Here is a 22,782-nt window from a genome sequence, read left to right on the forward strand (position 1 = left end):
ACCACACATACACACACACACACACACTCTACCTCTCCATCTACCAGGACGCACAGAGAGGTACCATACACACACACACACACACACACTCTACCTCTCCATCTACCAGGACGCACAGAGAGGTACCACACATACACACACACACACACTCTACCTCTCCATCTACCAGGACGCACAGAGAGGTACCACACATACACACACACACACACACACACACACTCTACCTCTCCATCTACCAGGACGCACAGAGAGGTACCACACATCACACACACACACACACACACACACACACACACACACACACACACACACACACACACACACACACACACTCTACCTCTCCATCTACCAGGACGCACAGAGAGGTACCACACATACACACACACACACACTCTACCTCTCCATCTACCAGGACGTACAGAGAGGTACCACACATACACACACACACACACACTCTACCTCTCCATCTACCAGGACGCACAGAGAGGTACCACACATACACACACATACACACACACACACTCTACCTCTCCATCTACCAGGATGCACAGAGAGGTACCACACATACACACCACACACACACACACACACACACCACACACACACACACACACACACACACACACACACACACACACACACACACACACACACACACACTACCTCTCCATCTACCAGGACGCACAGAGAGGTTCCACACATACACACACACACACACACTCTACCTCTCCATCTACCAGGACGCACAGAGAGGTACCATACACACACACACACACACCTACCTCTCCACCCGGCGCACGGGGACCTACACACCCACACCTCTACCTCTCCATCTACCAGGACGCACAGAGAGGCCCCCCCCCCCCCTACCCCCACTCCGGACGCACGGGGTCCCCACACACACACACACACACTCTACCTCTCCATCTACCAGGACGCACAGAGAGGTACCACACATACACACACACACACACTCTACCTCTCCATCTACCAGGACGCACAGAGAGGTACCACACACACACACACACACACTCTACCTCTCCATCTACCAGGACGCACAGAGAGGTACCATACACACACACACACTCTACCTCTCCATCTACCAGGACGCACAGAGAGGTACCACACATACACACACACACACACTCTACCTCTCCATCTACCAGGACGCACAGAGAGGTACCATCACACACACACACACACACACTCTACCTCTCCATCTACCAGGACGCACAGAGAGGTACCATACACACACACACACACACACACTCTACCTCTCCATCTACCAGGACGCACAGAGAGGTACCACACATACACACACACACACACTCTACCTCTCCATCTACCAGGACGCACAGAGAGGTACCATCCCCCACACACACACACACTCTACCTCTCCATCTACCAGGACGCACAGAGAGGTACCACACATACACACACACACACACACTCTACCTCTCCATCTACCAGGACGCACAGAGAGGTACCACACATACACACACACACACACACTCTACCTCTCCATCTACCAGGACGCACAGAGAGGTACCATACACACACACACACACACACACACACACTCTACCTCTCCATCTACCAGGACGCACAGAGAGGTACCACACACACACACACACACACACACTCTACCTCTCCATCTACCAGGACGCACAGAGAGGTACCACACATACACACACACACACTCTACCTCTCCATCTACCAGGACGCACAGAGAGGTACCACACATCACCACACACACACACACTCTACCTCTCCATCTACCAGGACGCACAGAGAGGTACCACACATCACACACACACACACACTCTACCTCTCCATCTACCAGGACGCACAGAGAGGTACCACACATCACACACACACACACACACTCTACCTCTCCATCTACCAGGACGCACAGAGAGGTACCACACATACACACACACACACACACTCTACCTCTCCATCTACCAGGACGCACAGAGAGGTACCATACACACACACACACACACACACTCTACCTCTCCATCTACCAGGACGCACAGAGAGGTACCACACATACACACACACACACTCTACCTCTCCATCTACCAGGACGCACAGAGAGGTACCACACATACACACACACACACACACACACACACTCTACCTCTCCATCTACCAGGACGCACAGAGAGGTACCACACATACACACACACACACACACACACACACACACACACACACACACACACTCTACCTCTCCATCTACCAGGACGCACAGAGAGGTACCACACATACACACACACACACACTCTACCTCTCCATCTACCAGGACGTACAGAGAGGTACCACACATACACACACACACACACACTCTACCTCTCCATCTACCAGGACGCACAGAGAGGTACCACACATACACACACATACACACACACACACTCTACCTCTCCATCTACCAGGATGCACAGAGAGGTACCACACATACACACACACACACACACACACACACACACACACACACACACACACACACACACACACACACACACACACACACACACACACACACACACTACCTCTCCATCTACCAGGACGCACAGAGAGGTTCCACACATACACACACACACACACACTCTACCTCTCCATCTACCAGGACGCACAGAGAGGTACCATACACACACACACACACACTCTACCTCTCCATCTACCAGGACGCACAGAGAGGTACCATACACACACACACACACTCTACCTCTCCATCTACCAGGACGCACAGAGAGGTACCACACATACACACACACACACACTCTACCTCTCCATCTACCAGGACGCACAGAGAGGTACCACACACACACACACACACACACTCTACCTCTCCATCTACCAGGACGCACAGAGAGGTACCACACATACACACACACACACACTCTACCTCTCCATCTACCAGGACGCACAGAGAGGTACCACACACACACACACACACACACTCTACCTCTCCATCTACCAGGACGCACAGAGAGGTACCACACATACACACACACACACACTCTACCTCTCCATCTACCAGGACGCACAGAGAGGTACCACACACACACACACACACACACACTCTACCTCTCCATCTACCAGGACGCACAGAGAGGTACCACACATACACACACACACACACTCTACCTCTCCATCTACCAGGACGCACAGAGAGGTACCATACACACACACACACACACACACTCTACCTCTCCATCTACCAGGACGCACAGAGAGGTACCACACACACACACACACACACACACTCTACCTCTCCATCTACCAGGACGCACAGAGAGGTACCATACACACACACACACACTCTACCTCTCCATCTACCAGGACGCACAGAGAGGTACCACACATACACACACACACACACACACACACACACACACACACACACACACACACACACACACACACACTCTACCTCTCCATATACCAGGACGCACAGAGAGGTACCACACATACACACACACACACACACACACACTCTACCTCTACATCTACCAGGACGCACAGAGAGGTACCACACATACACACACACACACACACACACACACTCTGCCACGCCATCTACCAGGACGCACAGAGAGGTAACACACACACACACACACACTATGTGTCTCTCACGCCACTATGTGTCTCTCCCTCCTCTCCTCCAGGGAAGTATGTAGAGGAGCTGGGCAACGTGGCGTTTACAGGTAGTTTCCTGGGGAGTAAGGAGCACGGCGGCGTGCTGTTTTACTCCCCTACCTTCCAGCCCTTGGAGGGCCTCTGTCTGCCCCCACAGCCCTTCCTCTGTGGTCTGCTCATCCAGAGGCTGGAGGTGCCCTGGGCCAAGGTGTTCCCCCTCAGACTGCTGCTACGGCTGGGAGCAGAACACAGTGGTGAGCCCCCAACAGTTACTAGCCTGTCTAAGTTCAGTGGGAATAAATACACTGCATATATAAAACATTATGAACACCTGCTCTTTCCAACACTTAGACTGACCAGGTGAATCCAGGTAAAAGCTATTGATGTCACTTGTTAAATCTACTTCAATCAATGTAGATGAAGGGGAGTAGACAGGAAAATAAGGATTTTTAAGCCTTGAGACAACTGAGACATGGATTGTGTGTGTTCCATTCAGAGGGTGAATGGGCAAGACAAAAGATTTAAGTGCCTTTGAACGTGGTATGATAGTAGGTGCCAGGCGCACTGGTTTGTGTCAAGAATTGCAACGCTGCTGGGTTTTTCACGCTCAACAGTTTCCCTTGTGTTTCAAGAATGGTCCAACACCCAAAGGACATCCAGCCAACTTGACACAACTGTGGGAAGCATTGGAGTCAACGTGGGCCAGCATCCCTGTGGAACGCTTTCAACACCTTGTAGAGTCCATGCCCAGACAAATTGAATCAGTCGTGAATGCAAAAAGGGGGGTGCAATTAAATATTAGGAAGTTGTCTTTAATGTTTTGTACACTCAGTGTACACTATATATACAAAAATATGTGGACGGCCCTTCAAATGAGTGGATTTGGCTATTTCAGCCACACCGTTGCTGACAGGTGTATAAAATCGAGCACACAGCCATGCGATCTCCATAGACAAACATTGGCAGTAGAATGGCCTTACTGAAGAGCTCAGTGAATTTGAATGTGGCACCGTCATAGGATGCCACCTTTCCAACAAGTCAGTTGGTCAAATGTCTGCCCTGCTAGAGCTGCCATGGTCAACTCTAAGTGCTGTTATGGTGAAGTGGAAACGTCTAGGAGCAACAGCCGCGAAGTTGTAGGCCACACAGGCTCACAGAACGGGACCGCCGAGTGCTGAAGCGCGTAGCGCATAAAAATCCTCTGTCCTCGGTTGCAACACTCACTACCGAGTTCCAAACTGCCTCTGGAAGCAACGTCAGCACAAGAAGCAACGTCAGCCGAAGAACTGTTCGTCGGGAGCTTCATGAAATGGGTTTCCGTGGCCGAGCAGCCGCACACAAGCCTAAGATCACCATGCAGCGGCTGGAGTGGTGTAAAGCGCTCCGCCATTGGACTCTGGAGCAGTGGAAACGCGTTCTCTGGAGTGATGAATCACGCTTCACCATCTGGCAGTCCGACGGACGAATCTGGGTTTGGCGGATGCTAGGAGAACGCTACCTGCCCCAACGCATAGTGCCAACTGCAAAGTTGTGCCAACTGCAAAGGAGGAATAATGGTCTGGGGCTGTTTTTCATGGTTTGGGCTAGGCCCCTTAGTTCCAGGGAAGGGAAATCTTAACGCTACTGCTTAGAATAACATTCTAGACAATTCTGTGATTTCAACTTTGTGGCAACAGTTTGGGGAAGGCTCTTTCCTATTTCAGCATGACAATGCCCCCGTGCACAAAGCGAGGTCCATACAGAAATGGTTTGTCGACGAGATCTGTGTGGAAGAACTTGACTGGCCTTGACAGAGCCCTGACCTCAACACAATCGAAAACCAGGCCTAATCGCCCAACATCAGTGCCCGACCTCAGTAATGCTCTTGTGGCTGAATATGGAAGCCAGACCCCGCAGCAATGTTCCAACATCTAGTGGAAAACCTTCCCAGAAGAGTGGAGGCTGTTATAGCAGCGAAGGGGGACCAACTCCATATTAATACCCATGATTTTGGAATGAGATGTTCGACAAGCAGGTGTCCACATTTGGTCATGTAGTGTTCATGGTCATTTGTTTTAGAAGGCTATTCACTTTGACTGGTTTTCAAAGTAAAATCTGTTTTGATAGCTGTTTCAAAGTTTTGAACTTGATCAAGTCCTAGATATCTGCTGTAGACAGTAGGCTACTGCGATCACCTCTACTTTCACTTTACACACGTGCCCATAACTTACAATAATGACATGGTGAAATAAAAATGACATAATTACAACAAGTGTTTAGATAAATGTGGAGCCTGACTCTAATGACCTTTTTTGTTCTTTTGCAGTGTACCCCAGCACTCTGGTCAGCGTCCGCTTCAGAGAAACTGTGTTCAGAGAGACAGGACACACCATCATGAACCTGTTGGCTGTAAGTACTGAAAACACACACACACACACACACATGGTTATAAAGAATAGCTGGAGTTTTTTATTATAAATCTCATGTATTTTAGAGTCTTTTCTTTTAGCAATTGAATCACTGTAAAACATTGATAATAACCATTCACATCACACTGAAGCCAGGTAGTAAATGTAGGTCTCTAGCTCTGATTGAAAGCAGAGTTAAGACCCGTCTCCCTAATCGTCTGTGATGATCACTGAGCCGTATGCTGTGCATTGTTTTCCCGCAGGACGCCAGCCAATATTGCTATATTGTAATTATTTCACCACTATGGCCTATTTATTGCCTTACCTCCCTTATCCTACCTCATTAGCACACACTGTATATAGACTTTTTCTATTGTATTATTGACTGTATGTTTGTTTATTCCATGTGTAACTCTATGTTGTTGTCTGTGTCACACTGCTTTGCTTTATCTTGGCCAGGTTGCAGTTGTAAATGAGAACTTGTTCTCAACTGGCTTACCTGGTTAAATAAAGGTGAAATAAATAAATAACATAAAATTAGAGACAGAGGACAGAAATGACACACAGATCTAGATCAGGTCTCTGATGGGAGAACATACTGCAGTAGTTTGGTTCCCTGCCAGCTGTTGTCTGGCGGGAGGAGAGGGGAACCTTTAGTGGGCTCAGGTGGTACAGCAGTTAGGTTTACTGCCTTCAGAACACATGAACGAACCTCTCTCTCACGCTCTCTCTCTCACGCTCTCTCTCTCTCACTCTCTCTCTCTCTCTCTCACGCTCTCTCTCTCTCTCTCTCTCTCTCTCACTCTCTCTCTCTCACTCTCTCTCTCTCACTCTCTCTCTCTCACTCTCTCTCTCACTCTCTCTCTCTCTCACACTCTCTCTCACGCTCTCTCTCTCTCACTCTCTCTCTCTCACGCTCTCTCTCTCGCTCTCTCTCTCACTCTCTCACACACACACACACACACACACACACACACACACACACACACACATAGTGTGTAATTTCTCTCCAATAATGACTTTAACTTCTATGGGCTAGGTGGGACGCTAACCTGCGGGACACAGCCAGTGAAATATCAGGGCGGCAAATTCAAAAACAACAAAATGTCATCATTCAACTTTCTCAAACATACAACTATTTTACACATTTACGTCATTTAGCAGACGATCTTATCCAGAGCAGACGATCTTATCCAGAGCGACTTACAAATTGTTGCATTCACCTTATGATATCCAGTGGAACAACCACTTTACAATAGTACATCTATATCTTTTTTGGGGGGGGGGGGGTTAGAAGGATTACTTTATCCTATCCCAGGTATTCCTTAAAGAGGTGGGGTTTCAGGTGTCTCCGGAAGGTGGTGATTGACTCCGCTGTCCTGGCGTCGTGAGGGAGCTTGTTCCACCATTGGGGTGCCAGAGCAGCGAACAGTTTTGACTGGGCTGAGCGGGAACTGTGCTTCCTCAGAGGTAGGGGGGCCAGCAGGCCAGAGGTGGATGAACGCAGTGCCCTTGTTTGGGTGTAGGGACTGATCAGAGCCTGAAGGTACGGAGGTGCCGTTCCCCTCACAGCTCCGTAGGGAAGCACCATAGTCTTGTAGCAGATGCGAGCTTCAACTGGAAGCCAGTGGAGTGTGCGGAGGAGCGGGGTGATGTGAGAGAACTTGGGAAGGTTGAACACCAGACGGGTTGCGGCGTTCTGGATGAGTTGTAGGGGTTTAATGGCACAGGCAGGGAGCCCAGCCAACAGTGAGTTGCAGTAATCCAGACGGGAGATGACAAGTGCCTGGATTAGGACCTGCGCCGCTTCCTGTGTAAGGCAGGCTCGTACTCTGCGAATGTTGTAGAGCATGAACCTACAGGATCGGGTCACCGCCTTGATGTTAGTGGAGAACGACAGGGTGTTGTCCAGGGTCACGCCAAGGTTCTTAGCACTCTGGGAGGAGGACACAATGGAGTTGTCGACCGTGATGGCGAGATCATGGAACGGGCAGTCCTTCCCCGGGAGGAAGAGCAGCTCCGTCTTGCCGAGGTTCAGCTTGAGGTGGTGATCCGTCATCCACACTGATATGTCTGCCAGACATGCAGAGATGCGATTCGCCACCTGGTTATCAGAAGGGGGAAAGGAGAAGATTAATTGTGTGTCGTCTGCGTAGCAATGATACACCATTTTAAAGATACACTTCTCCTTGATGTAACCACATTGTCCGATTTCAAAAAGGCTTTACAGCGAAAGCAAAACATTAGATTATGTTAGGAGAGTACATAGACAAAAATAATCACAAAGCCATTTTCCAAGCAAGGACATGTGTCAATAAAACCCAAAACACAGCTAAATGAAGCACTAACCTTTGACGATCTTCATCAGATGACACTCCTAGGACATTATGTTACACAATACATGTATGTTTTGTTCGATAAAGTTCATATTTATATCCAAAAACAGCATTTTATTTTGGTGCGTGATGTTCAGAAAATGTATTCCCACCAAAACCGCCGGTGAATGTGCACATCAATTTACAAAAATACTCATCATAAACGTTGACAAAATATATAACGATTATTTAAAGAATTATAGATAGACTACTCCTGGATGCAACCGCATTGTCAGATTTTAAAATAGCTTTACGGAGAAAGTACATTTTTCAATATTCTGAGTACATAGCTCAGCCATCACAGAGAGCTATACAGACACCCGCCAAGTTCGGGGCAACCTAAATTAGTATTAGAAATATTCTCTTACCTTTGCTGATCTTCGTCAGAATGCACTCCCAGGACTGCTACTTCCACAAGAAATGTTGTTTTTGTTCGAAATAATACATATTTATGTCTAAATACCTCCGTTTTGTTTGTGCTTTCAGAGCACTATCCAAAGGCATAACGCGCGAGTGCGGTACCAGAGACGAAAAGTCCAAATGTTCCATTACCGTACTTAGAAGCATGTCAAACGCTGTTTAAAATCAATCTTTATGGTATTTTTAACGTGAAATTGCAATAATATTCCAACCGGACAATAGCGTATTCATTCAAGGAGAAAAAGAAGGAACGGCGCACTCGTGTGACTGCGCATATCCAATCCCTTTGTCCACAGGCAGTCCACTCAGTAACTGAGCTCCTATTATCTGCCCAGTAACAGGAGAAGGCTGAAACAACTTTCTGAAGGTTTTTGACAGCCAATGGAAGACTTAGGAAGTGCAACGTAACCCCACAGATACTGTAGTTTCGAAAGGGACTAGAAAGAAGAACTACAATTCTCAGATCCTCCACTTCCTGGTTGACTTTTTCTCAGGTTTTTGCCTGCCATATGAATTCTGTTATACTCACAGACACCATTCAAACAGTTTTAGAAACTTCAGAGTGTTTTCTATCCAAATATGCATATTCTAGTTTCTGGGCCAGAGTAGTAAGCTGTTTAAATTGGGTACGTTTTTCATCCGGCCGTGAAAATACTGCCCCCTAGCCCAGACAGGTTAAAGAGATGTGTAGGCCACATACTATTAATGTCCCCAAAATAAACTGGTGACGTGTGTGTTGTGATCATCCACAGGACCTGAGGAACTACCAGTACAGTCTGCCTGCTGTGGAGGGTCTGAGGATCCACATGGAGATGGGCCACAGCTACATCAACATTCCCAAGAGCAGCTTCCCTGAGGTAATACCAATGTGTGTGTCTCAGGGTTCCCAGGAAAACACCATTCTAAACAGCGCACATGATGCGAGCGGTTCCATAGCCTATGTGACAGAGATGAACATCTCTTTTAGAAATGTTGAGAGGGAAGATCTAAAGATGCAACAACTAGCATGGGTTGTGAATATGACAAGGATTGTGCCTTTAGATGCTGGAGAAAGTTGATTTGAAAACCAATAGAACATGATAAATACTGTTTTGAATGTCTTTTGAGGAAGTATATATAAAATAATTCCATCATTCTTATGGTCGGAATTTGGATAGGCTACTTTGAAACAAAAAAAGTCCTTGTTTTAAACAATTATGTTTAAATAGTTTCAGAAACGCTGACTGTCTCCACTCAGATTGCCAGGAGGGTGATGTTGCGGTGCGCAACAGGCACTGGCCTTTCTCTTCGATCTGAACGAACAGTGCCTCGAGTATGTCAGATTCAAGACTTTAGACGTTAATATTAATTATCCTACATTATATTTGTGCAACATGGCTGGCGTTTAGCTTATATGTAATCAAAAGTCTCATAAAAAAGTTCTGTACATTTTACAAACATACACTTAAGTTTTTCTTAACAGAAAAGCTCATGTATTTTGGTTTTCAAATCCATTTTAATTGGCTATTTTGGTTAATGGCCTTGGTGCCCTAGCAGATGGCCTTGTTGCCCTGGTAGATTGGGCATCTCTTGAAGGCCAATGGCCTTGCTTTGATTTATATTTGATGACTTTGACAGTGTACGTGTAGCTCTGCAGCACTGCGTCTCTCCAACAGCACACTGGACAAGCTAAATATTTTGCGTACCTGACTATCTTTGGAAAAGTGGGTACTGCTTATCAGGGGGCACCATATGTTGTTGGAGGTGCGTCTTGGTCAGTTGAGCTCAGAAAGTTCCACCCTCATCATCTGCCGCCCTAGTGGTCCTCCTGCCTAATAGGAGGGCTGGTCCTGTCTGTCATTCTGAGCACAGTTAAGCACCCAGTGCAGATGGCTCTGGGAGTTCTCTCATACATTTGGTGATTTTAAATCTTGCCTGTCTTTTGTCCGCAGCCAAATTTTCTTAACGGAAACCCTGGTGTGCATGTGTTTTTTTTGTGTGCATTACTGTATAACTGCACTACCAGTCAAAAGTTTTAGAATCAAATCAAATCAAATTTATTTATATAGCCCTTCGTACATCAGCTGATATCTCAAAGTGCTGTATAGAAACCCAGCCTAAAACCCCAAACAGCAAGCAATGCATGTGAAAGAAGCACGGTGGTAGAACACCTACTCATTTAAGGGTTTTTCTTATTTTTACTATTTTCTACATTGTAGAATAATAGTGAAGACATCAAAACTATGGAATAACAAATGGAATCATGTAATAACCAAAAAAGTGTTTAACAAATCAAAATAAATATATTTTAGATTCTTCAAAGTAGCCACCCTTTGCCTCGATGACAGCTTTGCACACTCTTGGCATTCTCTCAACCAGCTTCATGAGGTAGTCACCTGGAATGCATTTCAATTAACAGGTGTGCCTTCTTAAAAGTTAATTTGTGGAATTTCTTTCCTTCTTATTGTGTTTGAGCCAATCAGTTGTGTTGTGACAAGGTAGGGGTGGTATACAGAAGATAGCCCTATTTGGTAAAAGACGAAGTCCATATTATGGCAAGAACAGCTCAAATAAGCAAAGAGAAACGACAGTCCATCATTACTTTAAGACATGAAGGTCAGTCAAAATGGAAAATGTCAAGAACTTTGAAAGTTTCTTAAAGTGCAGTTGCAAAAACCGTCAAGCGCTCGGATGAAACTGGGTCTTATGAGGACCACCACAGGAATGGAATACCCAGTTACGTCTGCTGCAGATGATAAGTTCATTAGAGTTACCAGCCTCAGAAATTGAAGCCCAAATAAATGCATCACAGAGTTCAAGTAACAGACACATCTCAACGTCAACTGTTCAGTGGAGACTGTGTGAATCAGGCCTTCATGGTCGAATTGCTGCAAAGAAACCACTACTAAAGGACACCAATAAGAAGAGGAGACTTGCTTGGGACAAGAAACACGAGCAATGGACATTGGACCGGTGGAAATGTGTCCTTTGGTCTGGAGTCCAAATTGGAGATTTTTGGTTCCAACTGCTGTATCTTTGTGAGACGAGGTGTGGGTGAACGGATGTTTTCCACATGTGTATTTCCCACCGTAAAGCATGGAGGAGGAGGTGTTATGGTGTGGGGGTACTTTGCTGGGGACACTGTCTGTGATTTATTTATTATTCAAGGCACAGTTAACCAGTACGGCTTCCACAGAATTCTGCAGCGATACGCCATCCCATCTGGTTTGGGCTTGGTCCCACTATCATTTGTTTTTCAACAGGACAATGACCCAACACTGACCCAGGTTGTGTAAGGGCTATTTTACCAAGAAGGAGAGAGATGGCGGCAGGTAGCCTAATGACTAGAGCGTTGGACTAGTAACCGAAAGGTTGCAAGATCGAATCCCCGAGCTTACAAAGTAAAAATCTGTCGTTCTGCGCCTGAACAAGGCAGTTAACCCACTGTTCCTAGGCCACCATTGAAAATAAGAATTTGTTCTTAACTGACTTGCCTAGTTAAATAAAGATAAAATAAAATAAAACATTTTTTTTTTTAATTAAATGGAGTGCTGCAATAGATGACCTGGCCTCCACAATCCCCCGAACTCAACCAAATTGAGATGGTTTGGGATGAGTCAGACCGCAGAGTTAAGGAAAAGCAGCCAACAAGTGCTCAGCATATGTGGGAACTTCTTCAAGACTAGTGGAAATGCATTCCAGGTGAAGCTGGTTGAGAGAATGCCAAGAGTCTGCAAAGCTGATATCAAGGCAAAGGGTGGCTATTTGAAGAATCTCAAATTTAAAATATATTTTGAATTGTTTAACACATTTTTGGTTACTACATGGTTACATTTCTGTTATTTCATAGTTTTGATGTCTTCACCTATACATTGTAGAATAAGTGTTTTTATAACTTTTGACCGGTAGTGTATATGTGCGTGTTTTCTAGATGCTGAAGGTTGTGAATGCGTCTAACGAGCATGTGATCAGTGTGGGTGCCGGGTTCAGCTCAGAGGCTGACTCCCACCTGGTCTGTTTCCAGAACAAAGAGGGCACCTACCAGACCCAGGCCAACAGCCAGCCTGGCAAGACACGCACAGGTCAGTAACAACCCAGATTGCCCACTAGAGGTCAGAATAAACTGTTTGTTTTTTTTGCTTCAGAAACCAGGGTTGTGTTCATTAGGGCAAAATCTAAAATGTTTTGCAACAGAAAATGATAAAGAATGTTTCTTATTGGACAACTACATGTAGCCCACCCCTGTTTCAGTCAGTGTTTTTTTCTATTTGGTGGATAATGAATACGTCCCAGATATGAAGCAGGTGTTTCTTTTGGAGTTGTGGTCTTGACTAGTTGAAACATTAAGTAGTTCTTGCTTGTTTTTCTGTTTGTTAAAACATATTATTTGTAATTAAATGAAAGAATATACATGATTTGTGTCCTTGTCTTTTATCAGTACCAAACCAGAATTCAAAGTGAATCGGTAAATCTGCTGGGATTTTATCTATGATATTCTGTTATTCCAACCAGTGTATTATTGTGTTGTTCTATAGTGACGGGGGCCAGCTTCGTGGTGTTCAACGGGGCTCTGAAGGCCTCGTCAGGCTTCATCGCCAAGTCCAGCATCGTGGAGGACGGCCTGATGGTTCAGACCCCCCCAGAGACCATGGAGGCCCTGCGTGCCGCCCTGAGGGGGCAGACTGACTTCCACATCCCCTGTGGCAAGGCTGACGGAGGGGAGCTCCGGGACAATGTCACCGTCCGCTGGATTGACTGGAGCTCCCCCGTCAACGCTGGGTAAGGGATATGATACACACTAAAACATACAGACTCATACACATATAATGGTGATCTTCTCCCTGGTGCATGATTGGTCAATGAATTAATTTATGTGTGTATGTCCCTGTAGTGTGACCAGTGGTGTGGACAGGAAACCTCTGGAGGGGGTCCACAGTGTGAGGATGCAGCAGGACACAGAGTTTGAGTCGGACGGACGCACCATCAGGTGTACTGAGGTAGGACACAAACACACAGGTCATACATGCAGACATGGAGTTCTGTTCACCTTCTGAGTCACATCTCTCTGAAACACACACTTGTAAACACACACATTCAGTCACTCAAACCTGTCTGTCTGTACCTGTCGAACCCCATCCTTCTGTCTGTCTCTCCCTCCAGGTGTTCTACTGGCTGAAGACTCCAGACGTGTCCCTGTCTGCGGTGCTGCCGTCCTGCAGTGTGTTCCACAGGGAGATGGCTGTGGCCAGCTGTAGTGCTCTGACCCCTCACCTCTCTGTCCTCTCAGCCAGTGGCATCAACTCCCTCGCCCTCAGAGTCTCCACACACACTGACATGGTAACTAATGTACTAACACACTGTAATGCTATGAAAGGGTATCACTTTGTGACTAATGTATCTGTGAACAGAGCTATAAAAACATTTGATTGATTGGTTGATTTAATATTCTAGAAACAAGACCCACTGGAACCAAACAAAACTGTAAGGATATTAACTGAAGGTGTGTGTGTGTGTGTGTGTGTGTGTGTGTGTGTGTGTGTGTGTGTGTGTGTGTGTGTGTGTGTGTGTGTGTGTGTGTGTGTGTGTGTGTGTGTGTGTGTGTGTGTGTGTGTGTGTGTGTGTGTGGCAGGTGGAGTACCAGGCCGGTTCAGGAGGCAGGCTCCTACCCCAGCGCTATATGAACGAGCTAGACAGCGCACTTATCCCCGTCATCCACGGAGGTTCAGCCAGAGTACCACAGACAGCTATGGACATGGAGTTTATCTTCTACATCACACACACTGTCTAACACACACAGTCTCGCACATGGAAACACAAAAACTTTTAAACACTGTATGTGCCATTACACAGCCTGGATGTCTTTTCACAGAGTAAGAGGCTGGAGCTCAGAGGACCTTGGACAAACTGACAGAACCTCTGTACACAAACAGCCAATCAGGCGTGGCTAATAACTAAACTAAAGACACGCCGCCAACGGCAGGACATTCCCACAGAGTCTCTCTCTGAAGGCCTTAGAGAATAGAGATGTAGGCCGTTGTTCCAGGATGGACAGTGGAGAAACTGTAACAGTGACATGGCTTTAAGTCTGAGAAACATTATGAATTCTGCTTTAACCCATGAGGCCAAACACTTAGCACAAATAACAACAACAATCCCAAAAAGAATGAACTCTCCTGAAACTGACTTTTCTCATCTCTTCCTGCTCTGCCTTGACTTCTTGCTGACATCTGTCTGTCAGCCAGCCAAGGAGCACCTTGATGAATATTTCCAACCGACACTGTCAACAAACTGCTTTCTTTTCTCTACTCTTCTTTTAATGTATTTACTGTATATTTAGAATGACCACATGGTAAAACAATGATGAATTATATTGAAGTTACTTGATTGACAGCTGTATACCAAGCTTGAGAAGAGCAGCATGACATGAGACACTGAAGTGCTTTGTAGAAGTTTCTAGATAAACTGTTATTTGAGGATGTGAACGCTATTTTAGAATGAGGAAATTCTAGAATGGCGTTTTGAACTTCCTCTCTCTTCATCGGCAGAGTGCAGAGTCTTGTTTGGCAGACCAGTGGTCTCTCCAGTTGTGTTATATGTGGGGAATTCTCTGACAACCCTCACTGTCTTGTCCAAATCTATAGAAATGATATCAAGCTTTTTTAAGCTTAAAGTACTATTTTTTTTTGGAACCGTTACGTAAATGGAATCTATGTTCGTATTTTTGATAGGACGTTAGCTAGCTGAGTCACTTTCGCAGGTGTAGTGCAAATAAGGCCTGAGGAGCACGGGAAAAAACGATGGACAAGAGTTTCCCCTGATGATGAACACTGTAAAGGTATTAAAACTTCCCTTCACATTTGTCTGGCCTGAGTTATTAGCTGCCCTAGAAAGCCTTGAACCAGCCAGACACATTCTTCAACAATATCACCAATACTGACTGATGTTATTGATATGGTCCAATCTTATTGATGAAGGTGAGTATTAATGTAACATTGATCTATATAAATTCTTATTGATGCATATGATTGACGTTGATTGACCATATCTTAATTTCTCATCCTGTTGTGTTGCGGCGCTCTTAAAACCCTCTAGTCGACATAATAAGTAACATAAAAGTATCCCCATCAACATCCGTCAATTTAAACTAGAGATATCTGCGTCTCATTCCACCGCATCCGCGTATGGCGGCCTTCCGCGTCTGCGGTGAAAGATGGCAGAGCTACAGCGGTGTTTGTCAGACCATGAGACATCCCAAAAATCAGTCTCACGAAAACGTCTAACGTCCGAATGGTTTGCCCACTCTATGGAAAAGGGAGACTCACAAACACGATGGTGTTCTCTGTATTGCTCTACGGGACTTGTCTGAAGGTAACAAGCAGTGGCGACCCCAAGCGCCCCAAATTTGTAGCAAAAGAATAAATAAAAATAAAATAAAGCTTTATGCTTGCCTGTTTAGCATGTTCATTTGGCATTCATACATGTCACAAATCAGTCTGCAATCAATGTAAAAAATATATATATAATCATTGAGTTAATAAAGCTGCATACAAACATGGGTTCGACTCACTCATTGCTGTATGTTCCTGCCTGACAAATACTTAGTTATACATGTTTTCGATGTTGTGGCCATAGTAATCAGCTATAATCGAAAACATCCTTGGGAGGTCCCTACCCCATTGAAGTTGAAATATAAAATGGTTAATGGTAGGGTTATGGTTGGATTAGGGTGGGGGGGGGGGCACCCTGGATTTTGCCTCAAATCTAATATGAAGTTCAAAATCCAAGATGGCTGCCATAATACCATCTGATGGCGGTTAAATCTATTATATCGCGCCCAGAAACCTTCTCCTTTTACTCTCTGTTCCGAACGTACTAGACGACCAGTTCGTATAGCCTTTAGCCATACCCTTATCCTACTCCTCCTCTGTTCCTCTGGTGATGTAGAGGTGAATCCAGGACCTGCAGTGCCTAGCTCCACTCCTATTCCCCAGGTGCTCTCATTTGTTGACTTCTGTAACCGTAAAAGCCTTGGTTTTATGCATGTTAACATTAGAAGCCTCCTCCCTAAGTTTGTTTTATTCACTGCTTTAGCACACTCTGCCAACCCGGATGTCTTAGCCGTGTCTGAATCCTGGCTTAGGAAGACCACCAAAAACTCTGAAATTTCCATCCCTAACTATAACATTTTCCGCCAAGATAGAACTGCCAAAGGGGGCGGAGTTGCAATCTACTGCAGAGATAGCCTGCAGAGTTCTGTCTTACTATCCAGGTATGTACCCAAACAATTCGAGCTTCTACTTTTAAAAATCCACCTTTCCAGAAACAAGTCTCTCACCATTGCTGCTTGCTATAGACCACCCTCTGCCCCCAGCTGTGCCCTGGATACCATATGTGAATTGATTGCTCCCCATCTATCTTCAGAGCTCGTGCCGCTAGGTGACCTAAACTGGGACATGCTTAACACCCCGGCCATCCTACAATCTAAGCTTGATGCCCTCAATCTCACACAAACGATCAATGAACCTACCAGGTACAACCCCAAATCCGTAAACACGGGCACCCTCATAGATATCATCCTGACCAACTTGCCCTCCAAATACACCTCTGCTGTTTTCAACCAAGATCTCAGCGATCACTGCCTCATTGCCTGCATCCGTAATGGGTCTGCGGTCAAACGACCATCTCTCATCACTGTCAAACGCTCCCTAAAACACTTCAGCAAGCAGGCCTTTCTAATCGACCTGGCCGGGGTATCCTAGAATGATATTGACCTCATCCCGTCAGTAGAGGATGCCTGGTTATTCTTTAAAAGTGCCTTCCTCACCGTCTTAAATAAGCATGCTCCATTCAAAAACTGTAGAACCAGGAACAGATATAGCCCTTGGTTCACTCCAGACCTGACTGCCCTTGACCAGCACAAAAACATCCTGTGGCGTACTGCATTAGCATCGAATAGCCCCCGTGATATGCAACTTTTCAGGGAAGTTAGGATAGTTAAGGCTAGCTTTTTCAAACAGAAATTTGCATCCTGTAGCACAAACTCAAAAAAGTTCTGGGACACTGTAACGTCCATGGAGAATAAGAGCACCTCCTCCCAGCTGCCCACTGCACTGAGGCTAGGAAACACTGTCACCACCGATAAATCCAATATAATTGAGAATTTCAATAAGCATTTTTCTACGGCTGGCCATGCTTTCCACCTGGCTACCCTACCCCGGTCAACTGCCGGCACCCCCCACAGCAACTCGCCCAAACCTCCCCCATTTCTCCTTCACCCAAATCCAGATAGCTGATGTTCTGAAAGAGCTGCAAAATCTGGACCCCTACAAATCAGCCGGGCTAGACAATCTGGACCCTCTCTTTCTAAAATCATCTGCCGAAATTGTTGCAACCCCTATTACAGGCCTGTTCAACCTCTCTTTCGTATCGTCTGAGATCCCCAAAGATTGGAAAGCTGCCGCGATCATCCCCTTCTTCAAAGGGGGAGACACTCTAGACCCAAACTGCTACAGACCTATATCTATCCTACCCTGCCTTTCTAAGGTCTTCGAAAGCCAAGTTAACAAACAGATTACCAACCATTTAGAATCCCACCAAACCTTCTCCGCTATGCAATCTGGTTTCAGAGCTGGTCATGGGTGCACCTCAGCCACGCTCAAGGTCCTAAATGATAACCGCTATCGATAAGAGACAATACTGTGCTGCCGTATTCATCGACCTGGCCAAGGCTTTTGACTCTGTCAATCACCACATTCTCAAATGACTGCCTCGCCTGGTTCACCAACTACTTCTCTGACAGAGTTAAGTGTGTCAAATCGGAGAGCCTGTTGTCCGGACCTCTGGCAGTCTCTACAGGGTTCAATTCTCGGGCCGACTCTCTTCTCTGTATACATCAATGATGTTGATCTTGCTGCTGGTGATTCTCTGAACCACCTCTTCGCAGACGACACCATTCTGTATACTTCTGGCCCTTCTTTGGACAAGGTGTTAGTTAATCTCCAGACAAGCTTCAATGCCATACAACTCTCCTTCTGTTGCCTCCAACTGCTCTTAAATGCAAGTAAAACTATATGCATGCTCTTCAACCGATCGCTGCCCACACCTGCCCGCCCGTCCAGCGGTTCTGACTTAGAATATGTGGACAACTACAAATACCTACAAATACCTATTAACTGTGTGTGGTAGCTCGGGACATTACATCTCCGCTTGTTCCCAGCGCCCGTTAAACTGCTCGGCTCGCTAAGTTTGGGAGGTCTTTTAGCGAGTCAGTTTCAACCTCTCAATAGTTCTGTTAGACCCCTTTTTCCTGCTACACTCATGAACAAGACTCAGAGTTTAGCGATTAACGCATTTATCAACTCAGGTGCAGATGGCAGCTTTATAGATGCCGACTTGGTGGAACAGCTGGGGCTTTCCAAGGAGAAGATACCGGAAGCCATTGAAGCAACTACTCTGGATGGCAGTAGTCTGGCACGTATCACTATGAGGACTGAACCGGTTAAGATGTTGTTGTCAGGGAATCATTCAGAGGTTATCTCCTTCTTCATTCTGCCTTCTCCCCATGTTCCTCTGGTTCTTGGATACCCCTGTCTGAGAGAACACAATCCCACATTCGATTGGGTGACTGGCAAGGTAACTAGTTGGAGCACTGAATGTCATGTTAACTGCCTGAAGACGGCCTATTCCCATTCTGTTCCCAGTCAGGTCAGTTATTCTAACCCCCCAGATTTGTCCCTGGTTCCTGAAACATATCACAAATTGGGTGAAGTGTTCAGTAAGCAGAAGGCTCTGTCACTTCCTCCCCACCGACCTTATGATTGTTCCATTAACCTGTTCCCTGGAGCTGCCTATCCCAAGGGACGGTTATACAGTATCTCTCGACCTGAACGGGTAGCTTTGGAGACCTACATAAAGGAGTCTCTAGCTGCTGGTCTCATTCGTCCCTCGTCATCACCCCTGGGTGCAGGATTCTTTTTTGTGAGTAAGAAGGATGGCTCTCTTCAACCTTGTATTGATTATCGGGGGTTGAATGATATTACGGTCAAGAACAAGTATCCCCTACCATTGATGAGCTCAGCTTTTGATTCCTTACAGGGTGCTACGGTGTTCACTAAGCTAGATCTACGCAATGCGTATCATCTGGTCCGGATCAGAGAGGGGGACGAGTGGTTGACTGGTTTCAATACACCAATGGGTCATTTCGAGTATCTGGTGATGCCGTTTGGATTGACCAATGCTCCAGCAGTGTTCCAGAGCATGGTTAATGACGTCTTGAGAGATATGATCGGTTTGTTTGTGTTCGTTTACCTGGATGACATTTTGATCTTCTCTAATGAGCCTTCCAGCCACGTCCAGCATGTCAAGCAGGTTCTGCAGCGATTGTTGGAGAACTGCCTGTTTGTGAAGGCCGAAAAGTGTGAATTTCACGCCCACACTACATCCTTCCTCGGGTACATCATCTCCCGGGAAGAGATTAAGATGGATCAAGAGAAGGTTAGGGCAGTTCTGGATTGGGCCCAGCCCGATACGAGATTGCAGCTCCAGAGGTTTCTGGGGTTTGCGAATTTCTATCGTAGATTTATCCGTGACTACAGCCGTGTGGCCGCTCCATTAACTGCCCTGACTTCTAGCACCAGGACCTTCAGTTGGAATCCTGAGGCAGACCGAGCATTTGTGGAAATGAAGAGTCGATTCACCAACGCCCCGATTCTCTCTCAACCTGATGCTGCTCGGCAGTTTGTCGTGGAAGTGGACGCGTCTGATGTGGGGGTTGGCGCCATCCTGTCCCAGCGAAGCTCCACTGACCGTAAACTCCATCCCTGCGCCTTCTACTCTCGTTGTCTTTCGTCTGCGGAGAGGAATTACGATGTGGGTAACCGGGAGCTTCTCGCGGTGAAACTGGCCTTGGAGGAGTGGCGTCACTGGTTGGAGGGAGCGGAGCAACCGTTTATTGTCTGGACTGACCACAAGAATCTTGCTTACGTGCAATCGGCTAGACGTCTCAACTCGCGTCAGGCCAGGTGGGCTTTGTTTTTTGGACGCTTTAATTTTCCCCTGACGTTTCGACCTGGGTCTAAGAACGGCAAGGCGGATGCCTTGTCCTGGATGTTCTCCAAGACAGAGGAGAGTGGGGCCAAGACCGAGACGATTCTTCCCCAGAACTTCGTCGTGGGAGCAGTCAGAGGATTGAGGAGGAGGTTCTGGCGGCCCTTCGGACGCAGCCCGGTCCCGGTCCACCCGGTCAGTTGTTTGTGCCTGAGTTTGTCCGTTCTGCCGTCCTCCAATGGTCCCACGCCAGCAAGATGGCTTGTCACCCGGGGGTGGCTCGGACGATGGCATTACTACGCAGACGATTTTGGTGGCCTGCCATGGGAGAAGATACCGAGAGGTTTGTTGCTGCATGCCCAGTATGTGCACAGAATAAAAGTGCCAATCGGGCCAGCTCTGGACGACTTCACCCCCTACCTATTCCCCGGTGACCATGGTCGCATCTGGCCCTGGACTTTGTCACTGGATTTCCCTCTTCTGATGGGAACATGGTCATTCTGACTATTGTGGACAGATTCAGCTAGTTCGCCCACTTTGTACCCATCTCCAAGCTTCCCAATGGCTCTGAGACATCCGAGATCCTGGTTAGGGAGGTTTTCAGGGCTCACGGGTTGCCCAGTGACATAGTTTCCGACCGTGGTCCTCAGTTTACCTCTGCTGTCTGGAAATCCTTCTGTTTGGCCATTGGAGCTACTGTCAATGTCACATCTGGATTTCACCCCCAATCTAATGGTCAGGCGGACAGAGCCAACCAGAAGATGGAATCCACGCTGCGCTGCCTTGTCTCCTCCAACCCCGCCTCTTGGGCCTCTCAGTTGCCATGGGTCGAGTATGCCCACAATACTCTCCCTACATCTACTACTGGGATGTCTCCCTTCCAGTGCCTGTACAGTTACCAACCTCCCTTGTTTCCTTCTCAGGAGAAGGATCTCTCGGTACCCTCGGTCCAGGCCCACATTCGTCGTTGCCACCAGACCTGGCATCGGGCCAGAAAGGCTCTCCTTAGAGTTTCTGACCGTTATCAGCTCCAGGCGAATCGTCGCCGGATTCCAGCCCCCGCTTATGCAATCGGAGATAAGGTATGGTTGGCTACACGGGATCTTCCTCTGCGGACTGAGTCGAAGAAACTGTCACCGAAGTTCATTGGTCCGTTTGTGGTGGAGAGAGTGATCAATCCTGTTGTGGTTCGACTCAAGTTGCCTAGAACGCTCAGAGTCCACCCCACCTTTCATGTCTCCTGCCTCAAGCCTGTGCACCTCAGTCCTCTGCTACCCCCTCCGCCTCCTCCTCCTCGGATGATCAGAGATAGTCCAGTCTACACGGTGCGCCTTATCATGGATTCCAGACGGCGGGGTCGGGGTTTCCAGTATCTCGTGGACTGGGAGGGGTATGGTCCTGAGGAGAGGAGTTGGATTCCTCGGCGTCAGATCCTTGATGATGCCCTCCTTCGTGACTTCTACCGCCTCCATCCTGGCGCTCCGGGTTGTCCGCCTGGTGGCGTTCGTCGGAGGGGGGGTACTGTCAGGAATCCCGCTTCCTGAGTCTGTTTTCTGCCTGAGCTGACTGTTTTTTTTGTTTTGGAGTCTGTTTCCTGAGGTTCCTGAACGTACCCTGTCTGGTTGCCAGGCGACGAAGCTAGGGGGGAGAACTCTTGATTACCCGCACCTGCATCTCATCAGCCATCTGCACACCTGGTCCTGATCATCACCTCTCCACTTCATAAGCTCTGACCTGACATCCATTCCCTGCCGGATCGTTAGCAATGAACAGTATGTTGTGTCAGCGTATCAGCCTCATGTTACCAGAGTTAGTTTTGTTGTTCTGTACTTTTTGCCGGTTACTCACCCCCGTTTACTCTGTCTACAGTCATCCTCCCGGAACATTCAACTCCCTTGCCTGGCCGTCGGTGGTTGCAGTGACATCATTGG

At 47.0% G+C, this 22,782-nt stretch overlaps 1 protein-coding gene across 5 annotated transcripts in view; it reads left to right on the plus strand.

The window, feature by feature from the left end:
* The window catches only part of LOC106569324 (zinc finger FYVE domain-containing protein 16), a 44,998-nt gene extending 29,338 nt beyond the window's left edge, over positions 1–15,660 (plus strand). For all 5 annotated transcript variants that reach the window (XM_014140647.3, XM_045692762.2, XM_014140653.3 and 2 more), the window contains exons 9-16: positions 3,675–3,899; positions 5,951–6,033; positions 9,580–9,684; positions 12,738–12,888; positions 13,342–13,585; positions 13,698–13,803; positions 13,967–14,143; positions 14,436–15,660. In XM_014140647.3, the coding sequence (XP_013996122.3) occupies positions 3,675–3,899; positions 5,951–6,033; positions 9,580–9,684; positions 12,738–12,888; positions 13,342–13,585; positions 13,698–13,803; positions 13,967–14,143; positions 14,436–14,594 (1,250 nt within the window). In that variant the 3' untranslated portion in view covers positions 14,595–15,660. The remainder of the gene's footprint in view (positions 1–3,674; positions 3,900–5,950; positions 6,034–9,579; positions 9,685–12,737; positions 12,889–13,341; positions 13,586–13,697; positions 13,804–13,966; positions 14,144–14,435) is intronic.
* The last annotated feature ends 7,122 nt before the right edge of the window (positions 15,661–22,782 follow it).

The sequence above is a fragment of the Salmo salar genome, chromosome 01 (assembly GCF_965601325.2).
Source record: "Salmo salar chromosome 01, fSalSal1, whole genome shotgun sequence".
NCBI classification, from domain to species: domain Eukaryota; kingdom Metazoa; phylum Chordata; class Actinopteri; order Salmoniformes; family Salmonidae; genus Salmo; species Salmo salar.